Consider the following 25,570-nt stretch of genomic DNA (forward strand, 5'->3'; position numbering starts at 1 on the left):
TATTCATCATGAAATATGCCTCCTATTGTTCATTTCCATCGGTGTCTCTGGGGTTGGGTCGGCTACTGACACCGTGTTGGTCTCATATCATTGGATGAATGCGGGGTGTAACAGTAATGAATTCCCTTGCACCAGTTGCTTACCTGCTCTTTCCTCCGACACACCTTTGTTTTGTTTTTGTTTTCTTTTTTACAATCCGTTACGCTTCCAGTACTTCACCTTTTTTGGCGGCCAAACGTGTCTTCGGAGCCGGCCGGAGCTCACTGCGTTTGTAAGAAAGACAGCAGTGACAGACAGGACAGCTACTGACTCTTTTCATGTGGAGGTTGTGTTGTAGGCTAGGGCAGGGGTTCCCAAAGTGGGGTCCAGGGACCTCCAGGGGTCCTTGAGGAGGCTCCAGGGGGTCCCCAGCAAAATAAGGAATAGTTCAATTTCGCTATTACTATTTCACGCCCTAGAAGTTAAGAAGGCAATTTTAATGACAGGTTTCACTGCCTCCTCCCCATCTGCAGCACATTCTATACCAAATCACAACTAACTGCAAAGATCTTCTCAGATTTGTTTCCCCTCGTGGTAAAATCGTATCAAACTGGGGTCCGTGGTCTAACCTATTTGGATGAAAACGACAAACGTTTGTGAGCCCCAAGGAGACAGCACTTTAAAGAAAAAGTCAACTTTAATTCTCTCCCTCTCCCAAAAACTTTATGTGGGTTATTCTTTCCTGAAACGCCACCCAGCGGTGATTAGGCTGTGTTGCAGTGTTACAACAGGAGAGAAATGGCAAAATCTATATTCAAGGAAAACATGAAAATTGTCTTAGCATAAAAAAAACTCCCCCAACAAATATATAGCCTATTGTCGTCAGGAACTGCAGGTTGTTTTCAAAACTGCCCACAGAAAACTTTTCTTCCTGAATCAAAACTTAAGGCCTCAAACAAAAATCTACCCAGTGATCAGCTGACCTTGTTAAAAATTCTCATCAGCCAAAATAACAACGAAATTGTTGACACAGCTTTTGCAGACGTTTCCTCGTGTAATGAGAGGGATTTGTGGCAGAGTGGTATAACACTTTCAGTAAAATTATTATGATTTAGGCTTGCAACTTTCAACATACGTTCATGGTTACATTCAAATTAGCTTTTGAAAAAAGTGGACACTTTTTTATTTAGGACCTCTCCTCAAGTTACTGAACAGGTTTTCCCTCACCACTGCCAACACTCTACAGATAGAGTAGCCTACTTCACTATTTCAAAAATACTCTTTTGAAGTAGCACCAGTCTTGTTGACATTAGATTCTTCAAACCTGTCCAAGTACAAATTACAAAATACACTACAGTAAGTAGATGCATGCTCCAAATAACTGAAATGCTGTTCATTTGTGCCATAGAGTAGATTCACAAGAGAAGTGTTTAATAAATTTGCTTTTTATTTGACAGAACGTCTAATTCTTACAAAAATGTAGGCACCTTCCGCATAGATGTATCACTTGCATTTTTATTTTGATCTTATAAATCCCAAAGTAAAAAAAAAAAACGTTAGCCTCACATATAGGAGGCAGGCTCCTTTGATCAGCTCTTCATAACGCCATTACTGCATACAATCATTTTAGGCCTACCTGTTTTCATAATATAATTATAACATAATTATGAAAGCCTTGTAAAACTCTTCTTAAACTTGTTTTGATAATATGGGCTTGAAGACAGATTACTGTATATCTATCTTTTAAGTCCAGAGTGTTAAAACAAGTTCAGTTATCCCAGTGTCTTATGGGAAATATTGCCCAACTTTCACAATCTTAACTGAGTGCCAAATACGCCATGTAAACAAACTTTAGTGCAGGGTCAAGGTAGCACAACTGAAATCTGCAGTAGTTACTGGGATGTTTCAACTATGGGAAACTGGTATACTTTGATCTCACACCAACCACTTTCAGTTGCATAGCAACATTGTAATTCCCTCAGAATGCCACACAACTCATAACAAGTAATGTGTAACAAAAGTGGAACATTACTTTAGAATGATATCCCTTACTTTTTATCGTTTTTCCCACACCGCAGGCTAAGCTACTTTGTAAAAATTCTAATTTTCTAATAAAGTCAGCACTTGAGAATGATTGGCAGTTGCGTTTTCTTTCTTTTCTCGGCAGTCGCAAGGAAGTGTCATCAGTAGGAATCTTTGGAGAGGGCGATGACCGTGAAACGAAGCTCCTGAGGGTCGCGAGCCATGAAAGTCTTACACACCTGTGTAGCGTCCTGCAGTGCATGGGAACGCAAAACAAGAGGAAAAAAAAAATACATATTTGCAATTAAACTTGCACAGCCATTTTTATGAGAATGTGTGTCTGTTGTATCTTTTAATTATTTTACCTCAAGGAAAGAGTCTTCAGACGTTTTTCCATGGACAATAGGGAAAGGCTTGCGGCCATCTAGGTACATCAAAGACAGTTCATCAAGACCTCTTAAACACGTTAAATTGACTGAAGTAACTAAGCTCTGTCACCACTGAATCCATCACTTTGAGTCATATGGACTGGAGCTATTACTGTCAACAATGTGACAAATGCTCAATCAAACAATATTTTCTGTATGTGACATGAAACAAGATCCTTTAGCAGTGGATAACTTACCCAGTTCATACAACTGTCCTCCAACATTCACAAAAGCTATAAAATGCAGATTTACTTTCTCATCTATGCTCGGGGCCTAAGACACACAAAAATAAACACAGAGTTCGGCTGAGTTCAAGTCATGTTGTTAGATTAATGTGTAATAAACTGCACATCCATCACATAACTCTACACTGTAATATGTGCTGTGGTGTTACCTGTCAAAAGCACCCTCAGACAATATATCTAAAACTTAACACTAACCTCAGTCTGTCCTTCCTGTGCACTGGATTCATGTGTAACGCGTATACTCTGGAAGAGAAAGCAGAAATAAAAAAAAATCATTTCATTTATAATTTACCAAAGGCTTTGCACTGCAAGAGTTGAGTCATCATCCTTACAGTTCATCCCCCCTGCTTTTTTCCAAAAGAGTGGGCAGTCCACCCAACTTTTTTTATTTAAACAGTTCAGTTGAGAGAGAGAGAGAGAGATTTATGTTTAATTAAAAAAAAATCTTACACAAAATGACAGACTCAGCTGCATACCATTTAGCTTTAGAGTTGCTACAAGTTCTCATTTTCTCACTTTTCAGATAATGCTAGTGGCCCACGATCACCAAACATAGTCTATGCTAAAGAGTTAGCATGAGGCACTGGACGGAATGATCTTCTGGGAGCGCATGGATGATTTTGATGTCTATTTCTCATCACTTAACGAGTATGTTGACCAACATGCCAGTCTCCCAATAATGTAGTGTATTCCTTTAATCGCTTGACTATTTCTGGGCACTTCATCAACCCATCTTTGATCAAACCTTCAACTCTTTAGTGATTTCTTACCTCATCTTTTTCCAGGAAGGTGGCCTTTTCCTCTGGGCTCATTTTAGAGGTTTGTCCCAGAAACTTCTTGAGAGCAGAATCAGACTCTGAGGAGAATGGACAAAGTACAGTACAATCTGCAGAAAATTGCCTACAAGCAAAAATGTCTTGCTATACCTTGCTATGAAAACCGCCATTTTCACAATAGTGTTAATGGCAAAATCCTTTTATACCCATGCTCCAAGTAGCATCCTATTTCTATCCTCCTGCTCCAAGCACCAACCAGCAGTGCTACTTTAACATGGTTCCAACCCAATACTGAATGTTGTGTTCACCATTACATTTGTAACCCAAGAAAGAACAAGCTAGCTACTGTTAAGCACTTACCAAATTCCAGATGTGCCTGGTTGTTTGCCACTGCATGAATTAACCCTATTGTTCCACAGGCGTTTCCAATGGTTTGCTTTATGAAGTAGACATCAGGAGAGACGTCCTGTCCCTGGGCCTTAATTTTCTCTTCCTCTTCAAGCTTGAATGCCTCATACTGGAGGTATGAGAAAAAGAGAAAAGTTTGTGCAAAATGGGAATCGGATATATGGGCATGAGACAGTATTACTGAATTATTCATTTTGTGTATTTTTATGACTTTGAAGTTAAAACATACATATTTTGGAGACATCATTATGATTTGTGGACAGAAATACTTGCTACACCAAGTCTAAAAGGTCCGGCAGTTGTAAGGAGAAATAAAAGTACCTTCTCTGTCAAAGGGAAGAGGAGTAGAACTGCACACACTGGTCTTGGTACCATGCTGAGGAGTTCTGGATCCAATCCATACACATCCCCAAATTGCCAGGTTGGTTTCATACCCAAACAATGGAGGAACTATGCAAAAGCTGAGAGTCAAACCTTATGTATGCAGACACATATAGCTAGCTTAACAATAGTTGACTAACTTGGTGAACTCAAAATGAAGTGACATATCGTGGGTTATCCCAAGTCCCTGATTATCCTCAGAAACACAGAGTTACTTAAGACTAGAAAGACCAAGAAGCCACACCGCTGGGCCTTGAAATGTAAAATTTTAATTTCTCAGAAACTGCAAATGCAATGTCATCACCCTCCAATGACTTTCCCTACATATTCTGCCTTTGAATTCCTGCATTTCCAGAATAAAAAATCCTCATCATCAATCCCCATACCTATCTTTGAGCAAGATACTTAACTCCTACCAGCACTAGCTAGAGCGACCCTGCACCACAGCCTTGAGGGATGAATAAAGTAGATAAAAAAAAAATCTCTATTACTACTTTCCCCACACCATAACATATACACTACTGTGAATCACAGGCATGACATCCTTGCCCTCTTTCCTGCAAAGACCATGAATTCTTCTCCTCAGCACAACCAGATCAGTCTTCTCTTCAGTTTAAATATTCAAGGACTTTATTGCTGAGCACAGGAAAATTCAATTTTCACTAAGAAAAATCATTTTCTAATTAGCTAAGTAGGTGTGTTAAGGCAGACCTTTGGCAGCGGTGCTAGCATCTGCTAGTTATCCCACACAGGTAACACATTAAGGCAAGCGTGTCCTCACCAGCTTAGCAGTTTACAAATCTCTACTCTATGTAGCTTGCTGCAATGGCCCAATTTCCCCATAGGCATCATTACAGTTTCACCTTATCTTAGCACATACCTAATCATAACTTCCATTTAGCTAGCTGTCAAGGTCAGCAGTTAATTCAGTTTTTCCCTTTCCTTCCCCAACATGGTCTTTACCTCAAGTGCTAGAAGCAAAAAAGAAAGGAACCAAATGTCCCCCCTTTGCCCCGAAGCATGCAAGGTCTTACATCTCAGGCAAAGATCCCAATCTCTTTTACATTGTAAACATGGGAATCAAGCATACACAGGCTGTTTTTGGTAACCCTGAATCCTGTGAGAAGGCAGCCCCTACATCGAGGCGGCCTACATCTCCAACAAATGTTAACTACGATGTGTGCTGCAGCAGGGCTGGGCATTGAATAAGAGTTACATCAAGTAACCTTAAGCATTCTTTAACACCTTAAGTTTTCTTTTGTCTATGCGAAAGTTTGACACTTTGTGCAGCCATCACTGCAGGGAAGAAGCCACAGTGTCAGGCAAATGGACAAGAAATAAGGCAATGGACATCTGCATGAAATGCCACTGACTGGTGTGCTTACAAAAACCTATGCAGCTCATATGGGTGTGGGTTGGAAGAATAAGGCAAGAGAACGGAAAAAAACATATTCTATAAAAAACACTGGTTCATAATGATATTAAAATGATAATAAAGAAATAATAAGGTATTAGGTCATAGTGTTTATTGCCTATTTCTGGCTTGGCCTCTTAAAGGGTGTTTATCAATTTTACATCACACTGTTTGATGAAATTAATTTCTTGATGTTGCAATCGATGCAAACATCATCTCTGTGATGCTAGGTAGGCCTTATGCCTCTGGACGTCGCTTGGCCACAGAACAGTTCAACAAACTGGCCCGTCTGGTGTTAAGTGCAATAAGAGTGAAATACTCACTTTTGACATGACCTGAAAGGAAAAACAAACAAATACGAAGGTTAATCAACTTGCTTTTAGGTTAGCAAACTAGCCACACCGGCTTCAGCTTTTGTTCTCTTTTGCTAGCTACCAGTTAGCTCTCACGCTTGTGGGTGAATGATTTGGATAAAATAATATACCTTGATAAAATAATAACAATACATACTTCTGGATTCGCCTCCAGAGGCAACCAGCGTGGGCCTTCCATTTTCAGCTAACGTAAACAGTTATTTTCCTTTCAACCAAGTGCTGAAACTGATTTTTGCAAATCTGTTTGACAGCTGGCACGCGCTTCCGGGTCTGTAAGTGAACTTGACGTTCAAGTAATGCAAGGGGGTTAGTGCTTGTTTATAAACATAAATACACCACTTCCAGTTATTCACTCCATGAACAGACATTAACTGGCGTATAATTAATTTAAAGATATGTTATTATTATACTCTAAATTGTTGTTCTTTGGATATTTGTCCGAAAAATGATTGATTTGTGAATGTACTGCACACACCACCAGCCCTACAATGGACCATTCCAGAGTCATGGGCGTGTTTCAGACGTAGACAGCCAGCAGTCGCCCCTTACCTTTAACTTTGTACCAGCTGTAAATAAGCAAACACAGTTTTGCTTTGACATTTATATGGCATCCGTTTCTAGTAATTATCTTAAAACCAGTTAATAAAATCTGCCTCAAACTGAAGGGAATTGTGCTGTTATGCCCTGACGTGTGGAAGCCGGAGGGGGGCGCTGTTGTCCTTCATTTCAGCTTTTGGTGGAGGGAGGGCGGCTGTTCAGTTCAACACAGTACTTGATGAGCAAGAAGATGCCAGCAGTAGAGGAATCATATGGTGGGTTTTAACTTAAATCACAGCATCACAGGACAGTGTTTTCAACAGGTTGTAGTTAGAAGAAGAAACGTCTGCTAAGGACATGCTTGGCTTTTGACAACAACATTGTACATTCAGGCTGTTTTGCGGTAACTTACTTGTTAGCGTCAGCTAACACAAGCTTCCTTAGTTAGCCAGCCAGCTCTCATCTCATAGCCCTTTGCTAGGACTAGCTGGCTATGGTTAGCTAACGCCGTTAACTGCCCAAGCACACGTAGGTTTAGGTAGCAGGTCTTGGTGACTGTGGTCATTAGTAATGTCAGACGTAACATCACTAGTCATTACCCCCACACCTGCCCCGACTGGAAGAGACTAGGAGTTGGTAAACGTTAATTAAAATAACTAACCTTAGCTATACTTTTGCATTTCAGGTGTTAACAAAATTGTGGACAACATCGGAAGGCTTTCTCCTGATCTGTTGGCCGAAACAGTGAGAATATTTATCTTATCCCTAAATTGATTTGTATCCCCATAGAAGCCAAACACAAAAATTGTATTTCTACTGCAGTGTGCCTACAGAAGCCCTAAGTCTAGGACTACAGTTTACCCTTTGAAGAATGACTAATATATTTTAATACAGCCAACGCGTTAGTCAAACATACTTGCAGGTTTAAGGTTTGCAGAAATTTCAGAATTTTAGATAAGTTTTAGTTTTATTGCCTTTGCACATTAGTGTAAATGTACTGTACTCCTTCACAAGGAAAGGAAACCAGAACCACTTATTTGGCCAGGTTTGGACAATGTTACGACCCTTTCTGAAGAACTAAGAAGTAGTGGCTGCAAAATGTAAAAATGCCCCTTACACCACAGTGAGGTACCAAACTTTTAAAAAGTTGGCTGGCATAGAATCAACAGTTGCCTAGCAACTGTCTTGGAGCAAGATTATGGAGCTCACACAACATGCCCATGAAAACTAATTACCAAACTCTTTCCATTTATGTCTCTTGTGAAAACCTTAACAATAATGCTCCTGAGCTGTATGCTTAAAATATTGGCAATGCAGCCATTGCACCTGCATCTTTAAAGATTTGCTGCTTGATGAAGCGGTTGTGGGGCAAACCCCTAACAAATGAACAACAATGGGATGTTGAATACAATGTAAAGGTTGTTATTCTAGGGCTATAAGTAGCCATGCCCTGCATAAATTGCACTGGGTGGTGTGTTGTTGCCCTAGAGGTTATAGTTATAACTAATCTTATAATCTCCACAGTGTCAGCACATTCTGACTTATCTTCAAGGGCAGACCAGGGGAGTAGATTCAGCTAATTTGTCTGATGTGAGTCAATATTTCCTTACAATTCTTCACTCTCAGCAACCCATCTTCACAAGTTCCTCTTTCACAACTTGTTTTCTTGTTCTGGGCAGAGGTTTCAGAGAGATGGAGTCAGACTTGACGACGAAGCTCTGCAAAACATTATCAGATTTCTCTTGTTAACATTCAGGTATCTTCCCTCTTATTTTTGTCTCTGAATGTGGGTTGTTACAATTCTGTATTGGGTGGGTGTCCCTTCTCCCTGTTAGCCCCCGCTCCCTCTTTCTGATATTGATCAAGGTGTTAATAAGTTTGCCCAGTTTGATGCAGTTGCATGTACATCCAAAATGCACTATATACTAGATAGGACCACATCAAGCTGAGGAACTTGGCTTAGCCTGACTATGGCATGGGCTCCTATGGCTCAGTGTAATAGAGCATGGCTTTTATCCAGCTGCCATGGGCCTAGTAAAAGGCTAAATCACACATGAATAAGCACATAGTCATACTGTAGGGTGTGATACTTATTTGTATCGCCATGTGTCAGGTCAGCTGGGAAGAGCAACCTCTCTGGAGATGACCTGGTGTCGAGGCTGGAAGAGGGCAGCGGCAAGTGGCCCAAAGCCTCCCTACAGGCGGTGCAGAGGCTGTGGACTGAACAGGGCGCACTAGTCCATGCCCAGCAAGAGGCCCAAGACATGCTCAGCATTGGCCAGGTATGTTATTTTTGAGAACCCAAGTCAGATGCAGTAAGGCAGTCTCATCCATTGTCAAATGAGAACATTTCTGACAACATGATCACAGAATTTGTGCATCTCCTTAATGAGATGAGAAGAGTGACAAGTGATCTGTGTTGATGAGACTTAACCCTTGTTGCTGTATCTCTCTAGTTGGTGGACATGCAGTGGAAACTTGGCATGGCAGTGAGCTCTGACACCTGCCGGTCTCTCAACTCTCCCTATGTGTCTCTGCTGCTGAAGATCGCTGAGCCCTCTGGACAGATCCGCCAGAGGTCTTTCGAGATGACTGTTCCACAGTTCCAGGTTTGTATGTGAAAGGGCGTGTCATGTGACTGCAGTGCTTAGTATGCACTTATAATACATTGGCTTTATTACCACATCACAGTAAGCTATCAATTATGAATAAGCATCATTTTGAGATTATTTTTTTTGTTTTCTGCAGAACTTTCACAAGCAGTTCAAGGAGATGGCAGCTGTTTTGGAGACTGTATGATGGCACAGATCCGCCTGTCCCGCTGTGTTATCATAAGAAAGCATCCCAGTTTACATGGAACCAATGGGAGAATAGCTTGACACAGGTGTTTGCCACATCAGATGCCACATGTTGTGTCCAACGCTGTGGATAGAGATTACTGTAGATGTCAATTGCTTCTCAGTGACGAGGCTCTACAGTGCCATTTTTTTCCATGGAGCGCATGAGCTCCTAAAGTATTAAATTTAGGAGTTTGAACTGTGAAAATAGTTCCAAGTGCCCATCCCTGCTTTGAATGTAAAGATGTAAATGTTCCTCTTCTTCCTTTTCAATTATCCAGGTAGGATGAATTTAACTTTAGGGTTATATGCAACTACACTGGTAGCACTGTAGAGGAGGGCTGTCTGACATTGATATGGTTTATATTGATTGTGACATAGTTGGCATTGAAACGTCCATTTGCATCTGACCTGGTACCTTTTGACTATATAAAATGAAAATACATTACCAAGCTTAATAAAACTGTTGCTTATGTTACGTCGGAACACAAGATTTTTGTCGTGGTTAGGGGTTTGTGACTAGCTTTGTGACAACATACTGTATACTACATATTATATTGTCAGTCGCTGGCTAAAAAAGCTTTTCTGCTTTGCAGTAGTTTAATTTATTTATAGTTTGAATAGCTTATGAAGTATTATCCAAATCAACTGTTTACATTAACTGCTTTGTTTTAATATTTGTTTTAGTCTTGACAATGCAGGCTGTTACTGTTGCTGTGTGTGTTTTTCCAGGTTACACTGGTATGTCTATGATCCTAAACTGGCCTTTACTTTTTTCAACTTTTGTCCATTCTTACTTGGATATCACTTAACAATAATGTAATAAATATTTAACAAGAAATTAATTTCAAACTTCATTTCGTGGTTATTTCGTTCCACTTCACAGCTCAGGGAACAAATTAAAATAAAAGCAATTATACATTCAATTGAACGAAACTTATTAAGTAGTGTAATTGTTTTTCCATCTACCAACTCTGAAAAGAGAATCTGGAGATAAATTATTCTGACTTATTCATGTCTAATTGTATAGTGTAGCACAGTGGTTCCCACAGTGGGGTCCAGGGACCTCCAGGGGTCCTTGAGGGGGGCCCAGGGGGGGTCCTGCAAGATGAGAAATAGTTTAATTTCACTATAATTCACTTGGAATTATCCCAGTTAGAGATTGTATAAGAATGATTATTCTAATCATAGGTTTCACTCACTATTTTGTACAGTGTAGAGAGTTAAAAAAAAAAAAAAATACTAATTCAATACAAAATCAACACTCAAAAAAAATTCCATATGGGTTCCTTGGGACAAAATCTTATCAAATGAGGGTCCGTGGCCTAATGTGTATCTATTTGGGGGTCTATGCCATGAAAACGTTTGATAACCCCATGTCTACTCATTTATAGTATATATGTACATATTATTGTATAATTATTTTATTATTATAGTATACTATTATAGTCTGCACCAGTGGGGTTGGTGTTGGCAGGCTGCTGCTCCAAGGCCACTGCCTCCATGATGAGGGTACATCTAGTGCTGCTACTATTTATAGGACAGAGGGAGTGCTTGAACCATGGCATTTGGTTGGTAGTAAGGGAACTCCTCTAGTGCATAATGTATATCTGTGATTACATCTGTCCAAGGGTTTCATGTCATCCAGCAACTATTTGCTTGAGTACACGCATGCAGACAAGGATTTAAAACACATTCCTCAGTTTGTGAAGCGTCACTCTTATTATGCATCTCAATATTGCATCTTTTCCCACTGTGATTCCAACATTTTTGTACCTGGCCAAGTATCTGCCTCACCTTTGGGTCCACCATAGAGCCAACACACACTTTCCATACTGACTTGCCAACGATTGTGCACTGTGGGAGGGGCGGAGCCTCGCCCCTGTCACGTTTAAGCAAGCGGCCCGGCCCGGCCCACTCCTCCTGCACATGCGATGGGTGGATGGGCGGGTTGCCGATGCGCACGGCCGCTCCGCCTCCAAGGCGTTGTGGATGGAAGGATCACAGACGGGAGACTGCACCAAAGCGATAAACAAGCATCAATTTATGCCCTTTAGAGGCAGTTGACAAAGAAAAATGCGAGGGAGCGAGGGTTACATGCAACAGGACTTTTAGGGCTACAACTAATTAATGCGTGGCCCAGTTTTGCGCTCGGGAGAAAAGCAAAACGCGTCCAAGAAGTCTGATTCCTGGGCGACTACTGTTTACACTGGAGGCTTCCAACGCCACGTTTTAGCAAGCAAGGTTGGAAACTACAGCACAGGGTTGTTTAGCGTTTGGCCCACTGCTCATGCAAATAGTGAATGAGCAGAGCAGGGAGAAAGCTACAACTGCATGACTATATAAGTCAATTTAGTTGACATCCTTGCAGGAAAAATATCTATCCGACAGGCTTTGGGTGGTTCCTGGACAACAAGGACTGGTTGCATTGGTGGACACGAGGAGCACATGTTGGTGTGTGCATACTAATCGCCTTCGTTGTGTCAACTTTTACTGGGAACATGGACATGCAAACTGTTGCAAACTAGCCACAACTTGGAAGGAGGAACAGCCTTTAGATTTGCGCTCGCCTTTCGCTTAAGAGAATGATAAATCGGTGTCATTTCTGAAAGAAGTCTTCAGCTCACTGGAAAGCCAGTCTGCGTCTCACGTTGCTGTCATCGAGCTTCAGGACAGCGAGCTTCAGCGGGTCGACATGGAGGGTCGGGATGAGAAGGAGAGCAGCCCCCCGAAGTCGGACAAAAGATTCACCCTGTGGTACATCGGCTGGTCGTCGCTGGACAGGCGGACCACCCTGCCCATGCTGCCGTGGCTGGTGGCCGAGATCCGGAGGAAGAGCGAGAAGAGCGAGTGCGGTCCCGTGGCGCAGGCGAGAGAAGTTCAGCTGGTCCTGACCCCCCCCGTCGTCCGATGCGTCCCGTCCAACAACAGCAGCTCGTCGGTCTTCATATTCGAGCACAAAGCGCAGCTCATCTCTCGGTTCATTCACAACAGCAATGACCTCACCTATTTTGCCTATCTGCTGCGGGGTCAGCCTGACAACCCCGAGTCTGAGATGTCTTGTCATGTCTTCAAGGCCTGCGACCCCAACCAGGTAGGTCTACCCAAGACTGACAAAAAAACAAACAAACCCATAAACTTTTGCACAGCAATAACACCAGGAACAGGGCAAGAGCACATCACATACCACTGAAAATGTGCAGAACATTTGACCGAGAAAATGCAACCAACTGGCATCTGAATTATTTTCATGAGGGTATCAGTAGTCAGTTTGATGAAAAATCAATATAATATTGTATAATATTGCTATAGAGACTTATAGTGCAGTGAGATTCTAATGACATTATCATGCTGAATGGTATTTTTAAATCTCCCATTGTAACACTATAACATTCCCATTATAATCCTACAGGGACTTATAGTTTTGCTGTGATATTTGTTGAGTATCTTTCTGAAATGTATTATAGACTCACAGCTCTTTTTAAAGGCAAATATAGGCCAAAGTAAATGTCCTGCCAAGCCTGGACTGAATGTTCCTTGAGATAACCACTGTGTCATTTCATTTCAAATGCACACTGTAGATTAGGGAATGGGCAAAACATGTTTGCTTTTGGTATTAAGTATTTAGGCCACCAGTTGGTGTGGATAATGCAGCGGGCAACCTGGATTTTTGGCAAAGTTAATCCATCTCAGTGCTTTCCTTGTAGGAGATCAAACGTCTCTGTCCGCCTGTGTTGTGACAGGAACTCAATGGGCACAATATTGAATCAGCACATTTACATGCTCCGATCAGCACACCGCTCTTGAGTAACAAACCGACAATCTGGTAAACACTCGAAATTCAGGAAGGTGGGAGTAAGTGTCAGAAAATCAGTTTGCAATCACTCTCTTTTTTTTTTGCAGAAATGTTCCTGATGACAGATATCTAGGGCACAGTACTCAAGAGCTCACCCCAGTGGCATTGGTGTGTGTGTGTGTGTTTGTGTCTGTCTGTGTGTTTATGTGTTTATGTGTGTGAGTGAGGATTTGAGGGAGTAAATGAGAATGTGTGCTTAATCCATGTTTGGGGTTAGGCCTTTGTGCAGTTTTTTTGTTTATACATGAATCACGTGGTCTGGGGTTGTGCCAAGATCATTGCTCAGACAGCATAAGGCAAACCGAAGCAAAGGCCTTAATAACAAGCTGTCTGACACTTGTCCCTTTTACTCTTGTCTCCCCAGTGAACCAGGAATCCTTCACAAATATTGCTCACAAGCAGACATACAGTTATGCTCACGTTTTTCAAGGATCTCAAGTGTGCCTGTATCGGCTGTATCACGTTTCCTGTGGTATGTGCAAGACCAGAGCAGGCTGTTTGTCTGCTGGTGAAAGCTGAGAGTGGCAGAAGCAACAAGTCGGAGGCAGATGCACTTTCGAGGTGTTTGGCCCCTCTAGTACTGGGGCATGAATACAGCAGTTAGAAAGGCAGCTTGCCTCGCACAGTACCTCGCTCTGGATTGTTACGCAAGAAAAACTGGTTTGGTAGCCAGCAGCTAGCAACATGTGCAAGGTGGACCATGTGGAATGCACTCTTCGTCCAATCAGAACCTCGTTGCCTTGCGGGCCACCCTGTCACTGTAACTGATCTGATTATTAACCAACTCATTTCCTGTTTGTAACGTGGGCATTCTGTCTTTTTTTTTATTGTGCGACTGTGCTGTCTTTTTTCCCAGCTGAGTTTGAACACATGATGAGTTATTGCTTTATTTTTAGGCAGAGGGACAGTAGGAGAGAGACATGTTCTCACATCTATTCTTAGCTTTCAGGAGTGACAGCAGTACATTGTGAAAGCCTGAAGACAGACTTCTTGCATCTGTCAATAAGATGTGAAAGGTTAAGATGAGTTGGCTGTCATGGTGTCTTGTAGAAGAGAGGGGCTTAGTTGACACAAGGTCGATTCATGGAAAGCTATTAAATTATGTAACCATGGGACACAATCAAGTCCAACATGAATAATGACTGACAAAGAATAGCCTATGCATGAAAGAGGCATGCCTCACAGCGCATTTTCTTTTGTTTGATAGGTTGGCTAGTAAAAACATAGTTTTACTTTCTCAACTTGAAATGCGAGTTCAGTCCTAATGAACTGTCTCATCTAGAAACTTGTTGGTCCAGCTTAAATTAGTAATGCACCTGGTGTAGCGATTCGCACATTTAAGGCCCACTAAATCAGCTCTAATAGAACCATAGGACTCTAGACTGTTGATTGATTGGTTTATCCAGGAAAACGAGCTAAGGCTACAGTGTCATAACTGCAAAACAAACCATGAATTAAACCGACATGTCATCCAAGCACGTTGAGCAAACAGACTGCCATTTGGAGTTTAGTTGTAACCTTTTGCCTGGCTCAGAGTCTGGGATACTCATTTACCTCCTCAGTGAGACTGGCATAGCAGCGGGCGCAAATAGAGCACTGACTCAACCCTGTTGTGCCATCATCGAGTCAGCGATAGACGGTCTGAGGCTGCACGGTGTAAACAGTAGGCTCATGTTGTGCTCTGACTTGGAACAAGGCCACTGTGGAATCTCTCACTCCTCTAAGACCACTGGGTGACCCTGCACTGTCCAGTGGGTCCTGCTCTTGTAGGACCCGGTGACACCGGTACACGAGCCAAGTCAGGCCAAGAGTGACCGGACCCCTGGAGATAACAGTGCTATTTCAGAATGCCAGACATTGGAAGGGTGGGGTGGGGGGTGGGGGGTCTCTACAGCAGGTCTCCCTTACAAAAGCCCAGGTGATAAGTTTCAAGCAACATATCAATGCACTGACTTGATCTCTGCACTGATTTGAACCCCCCCTTTGTTAACTGACCTAATAAATAACTGACCCTGTGCTAGGCAACTTTGCATGCTGGCGGGTTGCAAGAGGTAACCATTTAGAAACGGTTTGAATTTCAGTACCCAGAAAATGTAACGTGACGTCGGTAAGCTGCACACAGTACGCTCTTGTTTACCAATCCAGCTAGTCTGTGATCACTTTATTCCAAAGGATATCAAAAGAATGAGAGAGGCAAAAGATCTAACGTTGGTGAGTTCAGCTTTCTCTGGACAGAGCGCCCGCTCACAGCTGGTTTGGAAACAGTTTTGTGCTTGAGTTTCAATTCGTCACTTCTGTGGGTGGAAGTGTTTTCCTGCCAGTGACCATAACCAACACCAGAGTTTCACTGGGCTGAAAGGGTGAATCCATGGCGTCTCCGTTAGGGGGGATGGAAGCTCTTCTCTGTTGCAGCCCTACTTTGTGCTGATAATAAGGCTGTATTCATAAAAATCTTAACTAGTGCAGCTTTAAGAATTCACCTGAGACAGCCCAATCACTTTTTGTTAACATGATCAAGTTTCTTGCAAAGCGAGAAACCAGAGAACCAAGATTCTGTTCTGTGATGTCATGTGACATTTTGATGAAATGCGCGCCCCGGAGCTGCTCCACTGACCGTGATTGGGCGACTGACTTTGTGGACTCATACGCTAATCTAACTCTTTTACATCCAAACAAGGTTCAGCATTTATTATAGTATACAATGATATAGTAGGGCCACATATTCAAAAATATACCTTTTATCTCCAGAAAATCATTGTGTGCACTGTCACAGTCACCTGTTTCCATCTTTTGCATGTTGCATTGTATTTTCATAACAAATACTAGAGACACGTAGCCTGTTGAGTAGGTGGAGAATCTAAGAAATCTGTGGGAGGGGAAGGAAGATGTGGGTGTTGGATGAATGGTTTGATGTCAGAAGTACAAAAGGTGTACAATAGGCGACAGTAAAAAAAAAAAAACCCAACAGAGGGAGAAACGCTTCACCAAACAGGCAGTTGAGTTTACTCACCTTCCTGGCACATGGAGATTTTTCAGTGCGATATGAGCTCCCTCCCCCTGTCAAGGTGACATGGGAGCCTGTGTCTTGCTTTGTTTTGAGTTGGAACATGACTTTTGTCAGCTGGCTGTGGCTGGTGTGTCCTCGGGCAGATGGAAAAGCACTGGGAGGACGTCATAGCTGTGGAGTCTGTGCCTCCACAGAGCACTTGGGCCTGGCTGCTCCTAATTAGGCGACATGGAGGTCAGACAAAAATAGACATCAGGTCTACCAAAGCCACAGTGTTTTTCCTAGTGATGTCCTACCACAGTAGAGCCTCATTATCATCATTATTCTGATTGGGTATTCTGATTCAACTGTAACTGGCTTTGTCCTCTTTGCTTTACTTTGAGTAGCTTAGCCACAATATCTACATTTAGTCCCTTTAACATAATAATTAGGGATTCTTGGATGGCATTCTGTTCTCTGACACATTGGAAATAATTTTTCATGCCTCAGCCAATGTTTCCATCCTTATCTTGTATTGAAGCAGTGATAACATCTGTCTCTCAAAGGGAGTCTAATTGGGTCTAATCACAGATGCTATGGGCAAACCTAGTGTTGAACTCGCATTGTTTCCCTGTGGTTTGGCATTATGGTGCTGATAAGGGTAAAAGGACTCTGTGTGCCAACCGCTATGTTTGATCAGATATTAAGCCTATTGTAGGGGAGGTTGGCATGGCATGAGACATGAGCTGACTCACTGAAAGTGCTCAGGACTCTACCAGCTCAGAGGGGACAATCCTCATGTTTGTTTTCTCCTAAGCTCTAAAGCTGCGCTTGGCTGTTAGTGTTTATTCAGACAGGCTCAGTGTCACAGCCAGAGTTGCTGATATTGTCTGAGAGAGGCAGACAATGATGGGTGAAGGTTAGACATAAAAACAGCTTGAGGAACAATTGGTGTGGGAGGATTCATTTGAATAGATTTCTACTGAAACCGCAAGTCTGTCATCTCAGCTCCCTCGCTACAGACCGCTGTGCCCGTCTCATCCAAGGAAGGAGCGACTTCACTGGCTCTGTATTGGGTTGACTACAAATAATTAATCAGATCAAACGGTGCTGTGGCGTCATCTTACTCATGTATAATCCAGCAGGTCTTTTAAATGTTAAGACGACACTGTGTGTCATGTTTTCATCAATGACAAAGTGGTGCAAGCGGGTGTCAAAGTGCATTGCGGGTGTCAAAGATGAGCTCCTTTCGTCTTGGTGACGTTGAGGAGGAGGTGACTGTCTGTGCACCACTGGGTGAAGTGGGCAACAGATTGGTGAAGTGGGCAACAACAATCTGTTGCCCACTTCACCCAGTGGTACACAGACAGTCACCTCCTCCTCAACGTCACCAAGACGAAGGAGCACATCTTTGACACCTGCAATAAACTCACCACCCCTCATTGCCCCACTTCCATCAACGGCCAGCCAGTGGAGATGGTGAAGAGCTTTAAGTACCTCGGCATCATCCTGGACAATAAACTGAGCTCTGATCACCACATCACAGACATCCATAAACGCTGCCAACAAAGACTCTCTGCCATCCGCAAACTTAGGGCTCTCTCAGTCAAACCCCACCTCCTGCTCCTTCTGTACCGAGTATTATTGAACCCATCCTCCTGTACTGCGCCACCTGCTATTTCACCATGCTTACCCTCACCAATAGAAACAAGCTCCTGAAATTCACTAACATATCTTCTAAAATAATTGGCCTCCCCACTCCCAACCTGCCAGCCCTCATTGACACTGCCACCACTCGCAGAGCACTGACCATAGCACACGACCCCTGCCACCCCCTCAACCCATGCTTCACCCTCCTCCCCTCTGGCCGCAGATACAGACAACTACTCTGCAAAAAAACACGCTTTGAGAGGAGTTTTGTGCCCTCAGCAATCAATGCCTTAAATAGCCTGGGCACACTGTAACAGACTTGTGTTGTTGTGATGTTCTTGTTTGTTTATACCCTGTTTTGAGCGTTGCCTGTGTTTAGAAGCACAACTTTTTGTTTGTGTGTAATGCATTGATACATTTGATTGACATTGGGACCATTACATTGTGGGATGGGCCAGGGACATAGAATGATGTCTTTATGGAAGCCAGTATATTTAGGCACCTGCTCCGTTAGCCCATGTTTGTAATGCATTTATGTCACTAAGGGAACCCTAAAATGTAGTCTTTGGCCGTTTTGTATATTTTTTTTTAACAACACGTTTTGCCTTTTTGATGATACTATTTCACGTGTGCCTTTGCAGAGTTTAGTTTTGGCAGCTTACAGTTTGCTGTCATTTCAAAAGATTTAGTGGAAATCTTCAAGGATTCTTGGGAAATAAGCCTGTTGACGGTTAGAAACTCAACCACACCCGTGCTCTTACTTCTACAAGTCAGAGTTGTGTTTGAGTGAAGAGAAGGCCGTGTATGTATGACCCCCCACCCCCCCCCCCCCACCCCAATATCTCAAAGGAGCCCTCTGTCTCCAGCCATGCTCAGTTCAACCCTGGAGGAGGCAGGCGCTTGGAAAGTGTGACCTTAAAATGGCTCATGTAGCCACAGCAACAACATGGCAGGGGTCAGGCAAAATATTTGATCTTCGTGTCTCATGGATGAATTGGCCTCTGTGAGTAGCAGGGATATGATTTTTCAGGATAGCAGTTTTTCCTTCTTGCACATCTCCCATTCATTCCTAATGAATTACCCTGCTTTCCCCTTCTGTTTTCTTTTTGCTGTTGTCCTGATCACATCACTGGACTAGGACTGATGTATTTTGTTACATGATATCCCCTCTAAACTAAAAGCATATTTGCTCAACAGGCCATACGTAATTCTTATCAGATATGATAGGAGGTGTGTGCAGAATGTGGAGCCACTGTTTGTTTTGGCATTTATTGTTGCCTTAAAAGAGATGTTTGCCTGACCTTGGCTCTGGCCCTGGTTCTAGGCACTCTTGCTTTTTAGGGAGCTGATATTCAGTGGCCATCAGTCTTGTTGTGTCTGCCAAACTAATGTTGGCATGCTGTATTGATTCTGTGGCCTCAGACATCAGACTTTTCTCCTTCCACCGTGGTTGGATAGTCCAGTGTTGATACTCAACTATCAGGTGTCAAAAAGTAGATGTTCATGAGTATCAACATTGGACTATGCAAATAAAGTGTGACCAAAATGTCTTAAGAGGATTCACATTCTCCAGTATTGCTAAAGAATAGACTTGGGAAGACTTGCATTCTCTGTCTTGACTTGTGCAGCTCAGTTTCTTCCGTTGACGTGAGTTACACAACACTTTTCCCCATGTTTTCTGGCATGGATGGCACTGGCTGCTCCGCCAGCAAGTGTGCGTAACACAGTGGAGCAGAAACAGGCTAGTTGACCTTCAAGTCTCTCATTTCTTCCAGCCTTCTGTTTTGTCTTCGGTCTTATAGAGCCTGGGCGTTTCCTGGCTCCTCGCCTAGTTCTGTCACCATTGTGGTGTTTTGTCTGTCTGTTGTTGATTAGTCTTTGTTAGTGTAAATCTTGTGTTGTTTTGTTCGCCTTGAACTATTTAAAGTTACGACGTGCAGTCAGCCCATCTTAAGTGTTAATCAAAAGACGTTCTCAGGGTTTGATGATGTAGTGCTTTTTATGCTTTCTATCTAGAGTACATTTAAATCCAGACCATCTGGCTTGGATTGATGCCACCTTTTTATAGGTAAGGGGTCAACCACTGCAAGTTGCGATGGTTATTTTATTTAGGCTATTTATTTAATTTACTTTCATAGTTGTCCTCCATTTTGGATTCCTATAAGTGTTCTCAGATTATTATTATGATTATAAATTATTTTCAAGGTCTCATTTTCAAGGGTGACCTGCAATCAGATTTACGATATTGTAGAAACTGACATTCCGGGTAATGCAGCAGCTCTGTTACTGTGTTATTTCATAATCTTTCCTTACAAATGTATTGATATTGATGTTGTTGTACCGTTCTCATTCATGCCTCACCTCTCGTGGTGCAGTAGAGAAAACCTCCTCCTGCAGATGCTTCCAGTTTGTTTCCCTTTCTCTTTGTTATAGTCTTCCTTGTTAATGTGTCTTCCTCTTTATCATTTCTGTCTCTCCCTCCTCTGCTCTGGAACCCTCCTGTCCTTTCTGTCAGGTTCCTGAGGTGATCAGCGGTATTCGCCAAGTGTCCAAGTCGGCCCTGAAGGAAGACGCCAAGCCCAAGCAGGAGACCGACGAGGCCTTCTACAACTCCCAGAAGTTTGAAGTGCTTTACTGCGGCAAGGTAGAAATGAACGTGCATTTCTTACATATGGAATGTTTGCATTTGTCACGGCCATTGAATCATTGTCATTGAATCCAAAAAAAATCCAGGTGACAGTTGCGCACAAGAAGGCACCGTCTACCCTCATCGACGACTGCATCGATAAGTTTCGCCAGCATGAGGTGGAGCGCAAACGGCTGCGATTGCTCAACGGCCAACGCGGCTCCACAGAGAGCGCCCCCGTGGAGTTCATCGTGGGGGGAGAAGGAGACCCCCTCTCCTCTATCCTGAGTGAGAGTCTGGAGGATCCGGACAGCCCTGGACTGGAGGACATGATCAATGGAGGTAAGAGCCTCTTGCAGGAAGAGGTTGAAGCTAACTTGTTTTATTGATTTGACTTTAAAGGAAAAATTCAACCTCAGACACTTTAACACTGTTCAAAAAGCAGCTATCGCCGATGTACCTTGCATTTCTGGGCCCACTACTGAAGTGGAAGGTAGAAATAGACAAGGCAGGTTGAGGTTTCTTTTTAAGAAGCATCCTCTTGATAGATGTACAGGCTCTGCAGTATCCAGGCAAAAACAACACATAAATTTACCATGTCTATTTGATACTGTTGAGATGGCCAAGTGGTAAATTCAGAAATGCAATCCGCTCTTCTCAGCTGTTGTTGCCCAAGAGCTGCGGACTTCCAATATGGCTGCTGGAGGGCATGTTTCATTATCTGAGAGCCCTGGTTCCCTCTCTGGAACAGAGCTTAGAGACAAGATCCTCACAAATAAATTGACTCTTTTAGTCTGTCCCCCCATTTCTTCCCCCACGATGAAATCGGGGGGAAGACTATGGATCAGTCTCTTCCATTTGTTTGTTCATACATTGCATTTGTCCATGTGTCCCACACAATATCTCAGACACCACTGATTAGAGTGATGCATCTCATCGCTGCACTCGTTGCATTTTCAAAATTACACTGATTTGGCCCAAAGAGGGCACCACAATTACAGGTCATATTTGTTACTGATTGGCTACACGGAGGACTGCATCATTCTTGGGACGACTCGTTTACTGTTGCCTTGTCTTTGTTCTATAACAACTTAGTGTATCCCTGCTGTATCTGGTCCAGGTATGGGCCTGTCCAGCAGTTCCAGTCAGGGCAGCCTGAGGGGAACGTTCCCTGAGTGCATCCTGGAGGACTCTGGTTTCGAGGAACAGCAGGAGTTTCGCACGCGCTGCAACAGCCTGGCGGGGGGGCTGCAGAGGAAGCCCAGGGAGGGCGTCATGATGGGCCCCATGCGCCGCAGACACTCCAGCGCACCCAACCACGTCCAGCCCTCTGACGCAGACAAGAACCGCACCATGCTCTTCCAGGTACAGAAAATGAGTGCGGCGCTCAGCTGATAAAACACCTCACACCGTTCATGATGCCAATAAGTACAGTTCAGTAGCGTCCAGGTACCTTATGAAATGTCACGAGATGTAATCATGGGCTTTACTTTTGTTGATGTCTTGGTTTCAGACTTAGCCTAGCTCCTCAGAGGTTTCTCCTCTTGCAGTACCCAGCAGTGTGGAGAGAGTTCCCATTCGGCTGTGGAGCTTTAGCATAACAGCATGCCCTCTCACTGGAACATGTGGCTGAACATGCACTCTCATGCTTAGCCAGCACCAAGGGATCCATTATATTTGAGTTTCAGTAATTTGCAGTCAACTGTTGGGAGTAAATATTGTATGCGATCATGGTATTGATGGAAAGAAATCTAATGTGTAGGTGTTAAATTGCACTCTTACTTTATAACCTTTGGATTTCATCCAAACTGTAGTAGAGGCTTGGTTTATGAGCAGAACTGTTAATCCCCCTTGTCAATGAGATGGATTGACCAAATTTTTTCACTTACCGGTAGCAAGTAATAATGAGGCTAAGTACTCAAAGCCTTCTGTTACACAAGAAAAACCAAACGCTTGCTTGCTTCAGCACTGTTTGTCATTCAATCCCTCCCTGCATTTAGCCTAGCCTCCGAGGTGCTCGCTACTGCAAATCATTTTAATGGGCAAGCGGCTGGCAGTTACAAACTTCAGGCTAGCGAGGCCCCGCGTTACTGCCTCGAATAAAGAGGCTGTAACTCTCCTGAGCAGAATTTGTGACTGCAGCACTACTCCTGTGAAGATGTAAGGCCGCTTTGTTATGATTAGCATGCAGGCGGTGGAGTTAGCCAGCTGCCATTCCTCACACACCATGCCCATTTCCTTATGAAGCTAATTTAGAAAACTAGAGCACAGCGCTCAATATGATACCCTCCATAGCAGTCAATTATGGGAAAAATCATTTGTGCAGACTATTGACCTTGGTATTGTGTGTGTGCATGTGTGTGTTTGTCTTTCATTGAGTGGGTCTCTGAGAACAGCCATAGTCCCTGTTATGAGATACTACATCATAAGACATTGTGAACCTCTTTACCTTTAAAGTTACAATATTATCTATGTATAATTAGCTATTACCTGTGTATGAAAGTCAGATTCCTTATCACCCTGTGTGTATGTGTGTGTGTGTGTGTGTGTGTGTGTGTGCATCTGTACGTGTTTGTGTTTCACAGGTGGGGCGTTTTGAGGTAAACCTCATAAGTCCGGACAGTAAAACAGTGGTGCTGGAGAAGAACTTCAAAGATATCTCATCCTGCTCTCAGGTTAGTTTGTTTCTACTTGGCTGTGTTTACACTAACACCCCCCTCCCCCCTCCCCCTCCTCCCCTCTGCTCCAGTCCTAGTCAGAGGACAAGCTCTACCACCAAATACTTCCTCTTTGCATATATTCTTCGCTTGATCGCTAATGCATTACTGCTCTTCCTCACCATAAAGCGGGCCTCTCATCTTGTATCCTTGATTTGATGGCAAATTACATCTTTATCAATGACACTGAAATATATTATCCTTGCCAGATGCAATCCCATTCCTTTGAGCAGCCATCCCCCCATAAAGATAATGCACTAGTGTGAGCGCGGCAGCCATTTCACAAATTAAATAACATATTTTTGGCATCAGGGAAAATGTCAAGAGCTATTATGGCATCAGTGACATATGTTGTCCTTCAGCAGTTGCAGTTTCATCATCGCTATTGTGGGACTGAACTCAAAGACCTGAAAGTGTCCTTCCCCTCTGCGGTTTATGCTAGTTGCTTATTTGTGGGTTTTTTTTCTTCTGGACTTTGATGCAGGGTATAAAGCAGACAGACCATTTTGGATTCATCTGTCGGGAACCTGCGGAGTCTGGTCCCAGTCAGTATGTCTGCTATGTCTTCCAGTGTGCCAGTGAGTCCCTGGTGAGTCACACAGAGCATCTGAAACAAAACCACTTCAGGCTTCACTTTCAGCCTCAATCCCTTGATTTTAGTTACTAGAAACTTCTCCCCGCTGTCTGTCTATGTCTGTGTTGGTGTGTGTGTGCCAGGTGGATGAGGTGATGCTGACCCTGAAGCAGGCCTTCAGCACCGCAGCAGCCTTGCAGAGCAACAAAACCCAGATCCAGCTCTGCGAAGCCTGCCCCATGCATGACCTGCACAAGCTGTGTGAGCGGATCGAGGGTATGCAGCGCAAACTCAGCCACTCATCCAGTGCTTTCTCTGGCTTGACTCATGAATATATTGATGCAGGCTGTATTTCTCTCTGGGAGTCAAAGCAAGATTCTCGTTTCCTCGTGTGTTTCCAGGTCTCTATCCGCCCAGAGCGAAGCTAGCCATCCAAAAATATCTCTCCCGGCTGACTGACAATGAGCAGGCTGAGATTTTCGAGCGGGTTCAGGTGAGGATCGACGCTGCTTGGAGAAAAACCGCTTTCTTCACTGGCAAAATGAGTGACGCATTAACATTTATTGGTGATGGTTTACCAGAAACAGTTGATTGGGGCAGATACCACATCTGCTGTGGGGTCATGATTTTCCATCTGGAGCTCTGAGGTGTGTGTGTGTGTGTGTGTGTTTGTGTGTCTGTGTCTGCAGAGGATGAAGCCCGGATCAGACCAAGAGGAGAATGAGCTGGTGATTCTCCACCTGAGACAGCTGTGTGGAACCAAACAGAAGTCCCACCTCCACATCGGAGAGGGTCCTCAGGTAATTACTTACTGTAGGCCTGGAAAAACTTTCTATAACTCTTCTGTGTCACAAGGGCAGAGATGAACCTCTTACACATCCAGAGCTGCAGAGTCGCTGCAGAGTTTCAGCACTGCTCTCCCCAGAGATCACTTCACAGTCAAACAGTGTAGCCCGTATGTCTTCAGGGTTCCCACGGGCCATGACGATCCTTGGAAGTTCACAGATTTGAGTAAAATAAAATAAGGCTTTAAAAGTTTTTGACAATGAATGGATGGCTTTGAAAGTACTTGATTTTTTTTTATTAAATGATGTGTAAATGATGAGTTGATGTCTAACGTCGACCAGTGTCATGTCGTACCCCAAAACATGCCGATTTTCACCAAACAAGACTCATTGAAAAGTGAAATATGGAAATGTAAAATGCATCAGAGGATTTTTCCCAGGAAAGACCTACCAGACACCGGGTGTGATGTAAAAGCTTTGATGAACTGGCTATAGGTTGAATCACTATTGTGTTATATCAGTATCCATAGAGAGTAGCATAATAGACATTTATTTATATGAATATGTTGTGCATTGGTACCTTTTTAATAAGAATAAATAATGAATAAATAACAATTTGTTCTTAAGTGATCTGCCTGGTAAATTAATGGTTAAATTAAAAAGACTTTAACATAATCTAGAGCGAGGGATTGTGTGTTGAATATTTTAATTTGAATGGCTCACCCCCGAGTTCAATTTCAGTATTTTAATGCAACAGCCAGCTGTAGACTTCCTCGCAGTCTTGTTTTCAAAAAACACTCTCATGCATTCTTACTCCTTGACCGTAACTCCAAAACTCTTCACCACTCAACTCTTTGGTTGCTATGGGAAACTAACGTACTCTTTACACATCTACATCAATAATCCAGAGTCTGTTTACTGAAGCTATTTGGGCGTACAATACAAGCCACTGCAGTCACATTTTAATAACCATTT

At 43.1% G+C, this 25,570-nt stretch overlaps 3 protein-coding genes across 6 annotated transcripts in view; 2 read left to right on the forward strand and 1 right to left on the reverse strand.

Annotated features, from left to right (window-relative positions):
* Positions 1 to 1,478: 1,478 nt before the first annotated feature.
* On the reverse strand, positions 1,479 to 6,298 carry uchl3 (ubiquitin carboxyl-terminal esterase L3 (ubiquitin thiolesterase)). 2 transcript variants are annotated; one of them, XM_071923554.2, is made up of 9 exons: positions 6,160 to 6,298; positions 4,380 to 4,387; positions 4,180 to 4,308; positions 3,811 to 3,967; positions 3,445 to 3,530; positions 2,870 to 2,917; positions 2,627 to 2,702; positions 2,367 to 2,425; positions 1,479 to 2,252 (listed from the first exon to the last, which is right to left on the reverse strand). In XM_071923554.2, exons 1-9 carry the CDS (start codon positions 6,203 to 6,205, stop codon positions 2,163 to 2,165), a joined length of 699 nt encoding a protein of 232 aa, XP_071779655.1. In that variant the 5' UTR covers positions 6,206 to 6,298; the 3' UTR covers positions 1,479 to 2,162. The 2 variants fall into 2 exon arrangements, with proteins under 2 accessions (XP_071779655.1, XP_071779654.2); XM_071923553.2 differs by lacking the exons at positions 4,380 to 4,387; positions 6,160 to 6,298 and adding an exon at positions 5,977 to 5,982.
* Positions 6,299 to 6,781: 483 nt separating this feature from the next.
* Positions 6,782 to 10,246, forward strand: commd6 (COMM domain containing 6). The gene is made up of 7 exons (XM_071923570.2): positions 6,782 to 6,839; positions 7,250 to 7,308; positions 8,089 to 8,154; positions 8,244 to 8,320; positions 8,678 to 8,846; positions 9,021 to 9,173; positions 9,313 to 10,246. The coding sequence occupies exons 1-7, from the start codon at positions 6,803 to 6,805 to the stop codon at positions 9,361 to 9,363; spliced, it is 612 nt and encodes a 203-aa protein (XP_071779671.1). The 5' UTR covers positions 6,782 to 6,802; the 3' UTR covers positions 9,364 to 10,246.
* A 1,157-nt stretch (positions 10,247 to 11,403) lies between these two features.
* Positions 11,404 to 25,570, forward strand: part of tbc1d4 (TBC1 domain family, member 4) — a 31,977-nt gene continuing 17,810 nt past the window's right edge. For all 3 annotated transcript variants that reach the window (XM_071923579.2, XM_078286018.1, XM_071923580.2), the window contains exons 1-9: positions 11,404 to 12,495; positions 20,409 to 20,537; positions 20,627 to 20,861; positions 21,640 to 21,884; positions 23,105 to 23,194; positions 23,721 to 23,825; positions 23,954 to 24,086; positions 24,212 to 24,303; positions 24,500 to 24,610. In XM_071923579.2, coding sequence (XP_071779680.2) covers positions 12,097 to 12,495; positions 20,409 to 20,537; positions 20,627 to 20,861; positions 21,640 to 21,884; positions 23,105 to 23,194; positions 23,721 to 23,825; positions 23,954 to 24,086; positions 24,212 to 24,303; positions 24,500 to 24,610 — 1,539 coding nt within the window. In that variant the 5' untranslated portion in view covers positions 11,404 to 12,096. The remainder of the gene's footprint in view (positions 12,496 to 20,408; positions 20,538 to 20,626; positions 20,862 to 21,639; positions 21,885 to 23,104; positions 23,195 to 23,720; positions 23,826 to 23,953; positions 24,087 to 24,211; positions 24,304 to 24,499; positions 24,611 to 25,570) is intronic.

The sequence above is a fragment of the Centroberyx gerrardi genome, chromosome 10, assembly GCF_048128805.1.
Source record: "Centroberyx gerrardi isolate f3 chromosome 10, fCenGer3.hap1.cur.20231027, whole genome shotgun sequence".
NCBI lineage: Eukaryota > Metazoa > Chordata > Actinopteri > Beryciformes > Berycidae > Centroberyx > Centroberyx gerrardi.

What these genes read in the sequence shown, in the direction of transcription:
- uchl3 (XM_071923554.2), bottom strand. Translation starts at nt 6,205, where the DNA reads ATGGAAGGCCCACGCTGGTTGCCTCTGGAGGCGAATCCAGAAGTAT. An exon ending in CCTTCCTGGAAAAAGATGAG is followed by an intron (nt 2,918 to 3,444) that starts GTAAGAAATCAC and finishes TTTCTCTTCCAG; the next exon opens with AGTATACGCGTTACACATGA. An exon ending in CACAGGAAGGACAGACTGAG is followed by an intron (nt 2,703 to 2,869) that starts GTTAGTGTTAAG and finishes TGTGTGTCTTAG; the next exon opens with GCCCCGAGCATAGATGAGAA.
- commd6 (XM_071923570.2), top strand. Translation starts at nt 6,803, where the DNA reads ATGAGCAAGAAGATGCCAGCAGTAGAGGAATCATATG. An exon ending in TTTCTCTTGTTAACATTCAG is followed by an intron (nt 8,321 to 8,677) that starts GTATCTTCCCTC and finishes GCCATGTGTCAG; the next exon opens with GTCAGCTGGGAAGAGCAACC. An exon ending in ACATGCTCAGCATTGGCCAG is followed by an intron (nt 8,847 to 9,020) that starts GTATGTTATTTT and finishes GTATCTCTCTAG; the next exon opens with TTGGTGGACATGCAGTGGAA.